Below are 9,237 nucleotides of genomic sequence, written 5' to 3' on the forward strand. Positions count from 1 at the left end.
CGGGTCGGGGCTGGGTCAGGCTGGGCCGTGCCGCCCGCGGGGCGGGATTGGCGGCGCCGCCTTCGCTGACGTCAGCGACGAACTCGGTGACTCCGGTTGCGTCACCGGCTGGGGGGGGGGAGGAAGGGGGTCAACGGTAGCGCCACGGCAACAGCGCCCCCCGGCGGCTCTGCCCCTGCGACGGCACTTCCGGTTCCGGGTTGGGGGGAGTCCCGGGGGGACCCCTCAGTGCTCCCAGTGTGGCCTCGGGGATCCCCTAGTGCGCCCCAGGGGACCCCCCAGTGCTCCCAGTGCGGCCCAGGGGACCCCCCAGTGCTCCCAGTGTGGCCCCGGGGACCCCCCAGAGCAAGCCAGGGGACATCCTAGTGCTCCCAGTGTGGCCCAGGGACACACACACACCCCCCAGTGCTCCCAGTGTGGCCCAGGGACACCACCCCCCCAGTGCTCCCAGTACAGCCCCAGGGGCACCTCCCCCAGTGCTCCCAGCCCAGTCCCAGTGCTCCCACCCACTTATTCCCAGTGTCCCCCTTGTCCCCGGCTGTTGCCACCAGTGAGAACCCAGGCATCCAGGCCCGGGGCATGCTGGGAAATTCCCACCCCCAGGGGGCCTCTGGTTCCCCAATGGACTCACCGAACCCTTGACCCCCCCAGGCTTCGTTCCGCCCCACGCTCAGCACATGGTCACCCTCACCAGTTGGTCCCAGTATCCCCCTGAATCGTAGTTAGTGGAGGGGTGACCCAGGTGCCTGGGGACGGGGGGATGGGGGCAGGGCCTGGGTCCCCTGGGAATAGGGGGAGGGGGCAGGGTCTGAGTCCCCTAAGAATGGGGGGGTCATGGGCCCTGGGTCCCCTGGGGATGGGGACACACACAGAGGGTCTGACCCCATATATCTGGGTCCCCCCACAGGTGCCCCCTCCCCCCACTGAAAGCCCGGTGGCAGTTGAAGACGTTGGAGCACCCAAAGTGACACCAAGTGCAAGATGCTGGAGCGGGGGGGGGACACACCTGGGACCTCCCCATGCCCTAGGAGCCCCCCCACAGCCCCCCAGGACCAACCCCTTCAGCTGAAGGACTCCAGTGTCTGGGTAAGACGTGCCCCCCTTCCCAAATTCCCCCCCCATCCCCCCCCCCCCATCCCCCCCATCCCCCCCCATCTTCCTGCTCCTGCCACTTCCTGGCAGGGGGAGGGGCTCAGCATGGGGGAGGGGGGGGGGGCACCCAGGCATCTGGGCTTTGCAACCCCCCCCCCCCCCCTCCTGCCTCGGTTTCCCGGGGAGGGGGATAGAGGGGGGGGGGGCAGACACCTGGGTCCGCGGGGGTCTGCCCAGGCCTGACTCATGGGGAAGGAGAAGTTGGGAGGGAAAATCAAGATTGGCCCAAAATCCCCTAAAATGCGGCGGGGGGGGGAAGCAGACATGTGAGTCCCTGGGGGGAGGGGGGGCGACGCATGGGGCCAGGGGAGGTGTGGACGCCTGGGTCCCCCTTGTCCCCGTCCTCTCCGGGAAAGCCCCCGGTGCTGCCAGTGTGGGGTATTAGCATGGGGCTGGGACAGGGCCTGGGGGGGGGGAGGGCACATCCCGTGTTGCCAGTTCCCCCCCCACACACACACGTGCCTTCATGCATCCACACGTGTGTGCGTCCCTGCCCCGCCCCGGCAGGCTGAGACACGCCACGTTTTAACCCGCGTCCACCCCGCCCGAACGCCTGGGTGACCCCCCCACCCCCCCACCCCCCCCAAAGGCCGGTGTGTTGTGGGCCACCTCCCCCCAAGCCTGCTGTGTCCCCAGGGGACCCCGGCTCGGGGGGGCTGGGGGGTCCCGTGTGCTCAGCCCAGGCGTGCGATGCCGGGACACGGGAAGTGAGTCACGCGGCGCCGCCGGTGACTCAGGGCTGGGGACTGGACGCAGGCGTCTGGGCACCTGCAGAGTGGCAGGTGACATGCGTGGGCACCGTGTGAGCCTGTGCACACAGCCCTGGGACCATGGGACACACGTGTGCCCTGTGTCCCACCCTGGTGCGGGTTGGGATCGCATGTGTGCAGCTGGACACAGGTTGGGGCCTGTGCTCACACGTGTGTGCACCAGGATGTGACCGGGGGCTGTGCTCACATGTGTTCACACAGACGTGTGCTGGGGTCTGTGCTCACATGCGTGTGCACCAGGACACAACCAGGCCTGTGCTTATCATGCGTGTGCACTGAGACATGACCAAGGCCCTGCTCACACGCGTGTGCACTGAGACATGACCAGGGCCCTGCTCTCACTTGTGTGCATCAGGACATGACCAAGGGCCTGCTCACACGCGTGTGCACCAGGACATGACCAGGGCCCTGCTCACACGCGTGTGCACTGAGACACGACCAGGGCCCTGCTCACACACGTGTGCACCAGGACATGACCAGGGCCCCGCTCACATGCGTGTGCACTGAGACATGACCAGGGCCCTACTCACACGTGTGTGCATCAGGACATGAGCAAGGGCCTGCTCATACGTGTGTGCACTGAGACACGACCAGGGCCCTGCTCACACATGTGTGCACTGAGACACGACCAGGGCCCTGCTCACACATGTGTGCACCAGGACATGACCAGGGCCCCGCTCACACGCGTGTGCACTGAGACATGACCAGGGCCTTGATCACACACGTGTGCACCAGGACATGAGCAAGGCCCTACTCACACGTGTGTGCACTGAGACATGACCAGGACCTTGATCACACGTGTGTGCACCAGGACACAGCCAAGGCCCTGCTCACACGCGTGTGCCCTCCCAAAGCCCCGCCCATGCACACGCCTGTGCCACATGCACACCGCTCTGTGCCCCCTCCGCCCCCCCCCCCCCCCGTGTCCCGCTCTTCGTTCCCCCCTCGCCGTTACACCCCCACGCTGGCCCTGCCCCTTCCCGCGCGGGGGGCGTGGCCCGGAGAGGGGGCGTGGCCCGGCGGGCGCCGCCACCAATGGGGCCGCGCTTCCGCCACGGGCGGGTATAAGGCGGGCGGGCGGCGCGGCGCGGAGGACGCGGGTTCGAGTCCCGCCGCCGCTATCCACCCCTGTTCCCTCTGCGGCCGCATGTGTGCGCGGATGGAGCCACCGTTTTACCGCCCCGCGCCGTTCCCGGGTGGCTTCTGCCGGCCCGAGCCCGATTACGGGGCGCTCCCGGGGGCACTACCCCCGGGGACCTCCCCGGAGCCTTTCCGTGGGCTCAAACCGCCGCCTTGCCCCGACGGCAGCTTTTTCGGTGGAGGCACCGGTACCGGCAGCTTCTTCTACCCGGTGCCAGGGGAACGCGACGGTTTCACTGGCAGCTTCACGCAGGCGCTGGACGAGCTACACCAACCGGGGCCCCCCAACGTGGCGCTACCGGAGCCAGCGGGGCTGGCGGCCGGCGGCGGGACCCCCTTCCCGGGGATCCCCGGTGTGGCACCGGAGACTGAAGCCACGGAACCGGCTCCGGAGTCCCCGGAGCGGCTGCAAGCGGAGCGGCGACGGCTCAGGAACCGGCTGGCAGCCAGCCGGTGCCGGCGGAGGAAGCTGGAACGCATCGCCCGGTTGGAGCAGCGCGTCCGGGGGCTCCGCGCCCAGAACGCGGCACTGGCGGCAACGGCAGCCGGGCTCCGCGCCCAGGTCCGCCGGCTGCGCGGCTCCGTGCGCGACCACGCCGGCTCTGGCTGCCCCCTCCCCCCCGGCGCGGCCCTCGGCTTCTGAAGTCCCCCCCCCCCCATGGGGAATGGGCTGGGGGGCGACGTCCGGGGTGTCTGGGCTCCTCCCGCCCACGGTGGGGACCCTCACTGGTACAGTGATGGGGATGTGGAATGGGACTCGGGGGGGCACCCCTGTGGATCGCCGGACAGGACCCCCAGCACGGACACGACCATGGCTTCGGGGGGACCCCCGTGGACACCCCATCGGGACTCCCGGAATGGACACAGGGCAGTGGAACATGGATGAGAACTGTGGCTTCAGGGGGACCCCTCTGGATGCCCCACCGAGACCCCCGTAGACACCCTGACAGGACCCCCAGTATGGACATGGGGCAGTGGAACATGGATGAGGACCACTGCTTCAGGGAGACCCCCGTGGATGCCCCGTGGGACCCCTGGTATGGACACGGGGCAGTGGCATGTGGATGAGGACCGTGGCGTTGGGGGGACCCTCGTGGATACCCCATTGGGACCCCCTGGACCTGGTGGCCCCAGCGGGATGGGGACCACAGACCAGGAATGCTGCATGGGACCGTGCTGGATGAGGCCCATGGCTTCGGGGGGGACCCCTACAGAGACCCCCCTGGACATGGACCTCCACTGTTCTAGGAGGGTGGGGCACCTGAGAGACCCCCACCATGGACCTGAAGAAACTGGGGACACCCAAATGGAGAACCCTAAAAGGACCTGTGAGGGTGAGGGACCCCTGGAGTACTCCCCACCCCCCCAAACAGACAAGCCTGAAGGGACCTGCAGGATCAGGCCCCCCCCTCCCCGGTTGGGGCCCCCCCGGGGGGGGGTCAAGGCCCCCCAGGGCCTGCAGGAACGGGACCTGTGGGACCAACTGGATGCCCCCCAAACGGGGCCTGGCCCTTCACCAGTGCCCCCCAGCTGGGCCTGGGGACCCCCCTGGGTCTGGGGGTGAGGGGGGGAGCGCAGGGTCAAACACCCCCCCCTCCACCCCCCAACTTGGGTATTCCCTGGGGGGTGGGGGCTCATTTTAGGGGGATTGAGTCCCTGTGCTGCACACCCCAAGGGGAGTATATTGGGGGGGGACACGACACCCTTTCCCCCTCCCCCCGTGAAGTTTACAGGACCCCCCCGTGTCCGGGGGGGGGAGGCTTTGGTGGGGGTTGGGGCACGTTTTTTTTGTGGCTGTTTAATTTTTGTACGTTTGTATTTAATAATAATAATTATTGTGATAATTAGTCGCATGGTGCTGTGTGTTGGGGGGGGGTGGTGGTAGGTGTACCCCTTCCCCCCCCCCGCGTGTCCCGCCTCACCCCATGGGACCCCCACCCCCCCACCCCGCGGGCACCTACGTCAGCGGAAGGAGGCGGTACCGGGGCTTTCCCATGCTGACGCAACCATGCCCATATATGGGCAGGCGGGGCCGTTCCGGGAACCCCCTCCCGCGCTGCCCGGCACCTCCCGCCCCGGGGCGGCACTTCCCGGACATGGGGGGGGGGGGGGGCGGCGGTTTTCCGGCTTCCCCCCCCCGCCCCCTGTTCAGGGCTGACGTGACCGCCACCCCCCACCCAGGGACCCCCCTCACCAGCCAGCGGGGACCTCCCGGGGTGGGGGATGGGGGAGTGTCCTTCCCGCCTACATCTCCCAGGGGGGCTGTGCGGGGCCACGCCCCCGGCCACGCCCCCCGCCACCCCCCTCCCCTCCCGGCGATGGCGCTGGCGCGTCTGGAGCAGGACCCGGCGGGCGCGGGGCGGTTCGGCTCGGCCGTGCCCCCCCCCTGCAGCCGCCTCCCCTGCGCCCTCGGCGTGGACGAAGCGGGGAGAGGGCCGGTGCTGGGTGAGACCGAGTTGGGGGGTCCCGGGGTGTGTGTGGGGGGTCCTCCCCCTCGCCCCGGGCTTACCCCCCTCTTTCCCCCCTTACGCCACGCAGGGCCGATGGTTTATGGGATCTGCTACTGCCCCGTGGAGAAACTGGAGGAACTGGAAGCGCTGGGGGTGGCAGGTGGGGGGGCCCGGAGGGGAGTCTTGGTGGTCCCAGGGGGTGGGGTTGAGGCATGGTGGAGGTTGGGGGGCCTGGAGTAGGTGGGGTGCTGGGGGGAGGTGGGGGTGCTGGGGGGGGAGGTGGGGGGGGCCGGGGGGGTCTATGGTGGAGGTAGGAGGTGGTGAAGGGGACCCCTCACCCCGGTTGCCCCCCCCCTCCAGACTCGAAGACGCTGTCAGAGGGGGAGCGAGAGCGGCGGTTCGCGCTGCTGGAGGCAGCGAGCGACATCCTGGGGTGGGCCCTGCACGTGCTGCCTCCCGACCACATCTCTGCCTGCATGCAGCAGCGGTGAGCCCCCCTAGAGCCCCCCATGCCCCCCCAAGCCCCCTACCCACATCTCTGCCTGCGTGCAGCAGTGGTGAGCCCCCCATGCCCCCCCAAACCCCCTAGGTACCCCCAAGCCCCCTACCCACATCTCTGCCTGCATGCAGCAGCAGTGAGCCCCCCTAGAGCCCCCCCATGCCCCCCCAAACCCCCTAGGTACCGCCAAGCCCCCTACCCATATCTGTGCCTGCGTGCAGCAGCGGTGAGCCCCCCTAGAACCCCCCCATGCCCCCCCAAACCCCCTAGGTACCCCCAAGCCCCCTACCCATATCTCTGCCTGCGTGCAGCAGTGGTGAAGCCCCCCCGAGCCCCCCAAGGCCCCCCAAACTCCCCATCCCCCTCCAAACCCCCTGCCCACACCTCTGCCCCCACACAGTAGCACTGCAACACCCCCCAGGACCCCCAGCGTCCCTCAGACCAATGTGGGGCCCCCCCTGCCTCCCGCCCCCAGCACCTTTGGTGCCTCTGAGCCTGGTTCACCCAGTCTCCATTTCTTGCCACACACCTCCCCCCCAGTTTGGGGTGCTGAGGGGTGATGCCCACCCTGTGACGCCCACCCTGTGACACCCCCCCAGAGCTAAATACAACCTGAATGAGCTGTCGCATGACACGGCCGTGGGCCTCATCCAGTTCGCACTGGACTCTGGGGTGCAGGTGTCCGAGGTGGGTTTGGTGGGACCCTGGGGGTGGGGAGGTGCAGGTGTGGGGAGGGTGAGTTGGGGGGGCACCCTGAGTTGAGTCCAAACCACTTCTTTCTTCACCCCCCATGCTTGATATGGGGTGTTTTGGGGCTGCAGGGGGGAGTCTGGGGTTGTTTTGGGGTGCTGGGGGGGGGGGGTCCGGCCAAATCCCCCCTTTCTCCCCTCCCCATGCTTTAGTTTCCCTTACAGGGCTGGAGCCGTTTGGGGGGGAGTTGGGGATCTGGAGGGCGGTTCTGGCTTGGTTTGGGGTGAATTTGGGGTGCTTTGGGGTACAGGGGGAGTCTGGGATTGTTTTGGGGGTGCTGGGGGGGGTCCAGGCTGATCTGAGGGGGGGCTGGGGAGGAGGGGTCAGGGCCCAGGGGAAGTTTTAGGAGGGTTGAGGACCTTTTCTGGGGGTTTTGTGGTGCTGGGGGGTGGGTCAGGATGGATCAGCTGGGGGGTGATTTTGGAGGGGGGCAGGGGTGATTTTTGGCGGGGGGGGGGGGGGCGGTCCTGGGGCACCCCCAGGTGTTTGTGGACACAGTGGGGCCGGCGGAGAAGTATGAGGCGAAGCTGCGGCAGCGATTCCCGGGGCTGGCGGTGACCGTGCGCCCCAAAGCTGACGGGCTCTTCCCCATCGTCAGCGCCGCCAGCATCTGCGCCAAGGTGGGCATGACCCCCCCCCCCCCCCATACCCCCCACTCCAAACACCAACACTGCCCAGAGCACCAACACCCCCTGCGCCCCACATCTGCCCCCTCGCCTTGCCCCACACCGAATAACTTTCAAATTTAATGGGGTGGGAGGGCTCTCAGCCCCCCCTCCCCAATATGCTCCCCCCGCTAATTTCTCTCCCCCCCCCCAGGTTGCCCGTGACCATGCTGTGAAGCACTGGAAGTTCGTGGAGGATTTGGGGGACATCGACCGGGACTATGGCTCAGGGTACCCCAATGGTAGGAGTAGCAAAATGGGGGAGGGGGGGGGGGGCCAGGGGGGGTTGTGGCCTGCTACGGGGGGATACCCCAGTGTCTGGGCACCCCTCATGCCCCCCCCAGACCCCAAGACGAAGGAGTGGCTGCAGCGGAACCTGGAACCCGTCTTTGGGTTCCCCCAGTTCGTGCGCTTCAGCTGGGGGACGGCGCGGGAGCTGCTGCAGCGCAGGGGGGGTCCCCGTCAAGTGGTGCGTGTCGGGGGCACAGGGGGGTACTGGGGGGGGGTGGGCAGCTGGAGGGGGCTGCGGTGGCTTCGGGGGATCCCAGCATGATTTTATCGGGGGGCTTGGGCTGCTCCTGAGTGGGGGGGCAAAGGGGACTGGTGTAAATGGGGAGGGGGACACAAGGGGGTTCTGTCTGTGCCATGGGGGGCCTGGGGGGGCACAGGCCTGTGTAATGGGGAGGGGCATTGGTGTCTGGGGGGGGCACAGGCCTGTGTAATGCAGAGGGCATGGCGGGGGCATGGAGGGTCCTGTCTGTGCCGTGGGGGGCCTGGGGGGGCACAGGCCTGTGTAATGGGCGGTGTGGGGTCTTGTCTGTGCCAAGGGGGGGGGTCTTCGGGGGGGTCCTGTGGGGGGCATGGCAGGGCTGAGAGGGGCAAAAACCTGTGCAATGGGGGGGGGCCTGTCTGTGCGATGGAGGGTATTGGGCTGGGGGGAGCATACCCATGCAATGGGAGGGGGGGGGCACAGGGGTCCTTGCCCTTCGGGGGGGGGGGGGCAAGACCCCCACCCAGACTTCTGGGTCCTCCATGCCTCCCCCTCGGTGTCCCTGACCTCCACCACCCCCCGCCCCAGGGCTGACGAGGATCCCGATGAGGACCCTGCGGCCCCCCCCTCGGTGCTCTCCTACTTCAAACGTGTGCCCCCCGTGCGCCCCCCCCACCGCTTCTTCCACGAGCGCAGCCTGCGTTCCCTGGCCGAGCTGTGACAGCCCCCCAAACAGACCCCCCCGACCCCCCCCCAATAAACCAAGTGTGTTTTTTTTAACAAAGATTGGTTAAAAAAACCCAAATCCCCTTTTTTTGTTGTTTTTTTTGGGGGGTAGGCGATTTATTCCACCTGTACATTTGGGGGGGGGTGTCACAGTGAATGGGGGGCAGGGGGTGCCTGTAGCTGTTGGAGGGTCTGTGGGGTTGGGGGGGGGGGCGGTGCACAGGCCCTGCTGTGCTGCAGTTTGGGGCAGGGGGTGCTTGGAGCTCCCTGGCTCGGGGGGAGTGGGTGTTGTGACCCCTCCATGTTCATGCCGCCCCCCCCCCACCCCCGAGATGGAAGCAAACCCAGGTGTCCAGCCCGTGTCATGCACCCCTGCGTTAATCAGTCCTGGCCAGGCGCCTGGAACTGGCCGTGACCTCAATCCCGGGGGATTAGGGGTCTAATCCGGGGGGGGGGGGGGGGGCGCAGGGGGGGCACTGGGGGGCCCCGAGCACCCCTCCTTCCTCTTTTGGCCACGTTTTTATGGTGTTGCGGTGCCATGATGTCACTCATGATGCGGGAGGGGCTCGTGGCGGGGGGAGCGCTGCGGTATTGC

The 9,237-nt window shown here is 68.0% G+C and overlaps 1 protein-coding gene across 1 annotated transcript; it reads left to right on the forward strand.

Annotated features, from left to right (window-relative positions):
- The first annotated feature begins 5,345 nt into the window (after window positions 1-5,345).
- Window positions 5,346-8,721, forward strand: RNASEH2A (ribonuclease H2 subunit A). Its single transcript, XM_040613811.1, is given in 9 exon segments — window positions 5,346-5,507; window positions 5,601-5,672; window positions 5,873-5,999; window positions 6,611-6,698; window positions 7,244-7,381; window positions 7,581-7,668; window positions 7,771-7,874; window positions 7,876-7,895; window positions 8,505-8,721. Coding segments are annotated over 9 exon segments (897 nt in total). The 5' UTR covers window positions 5,346-5,380; the 3' UTR covers window positions 8,638-8,721.
- Window positions 8,722-9,237: the final 516 nt, after the last annotated feature.

Source organism: Falco naumanni, chromosome 13, assembly GCF_017639655.2.
Source record: "Falco naumanni isolate bFalNau1 chromosome 13, bFalNau1.pat, whole genome shotgun sequence".
NCBI classification, from domain to species: Eukaryota; Metazoa; Chordata; class Aves; order Falconiformes; family Falconidae; genus Falco; species Falco naumanni.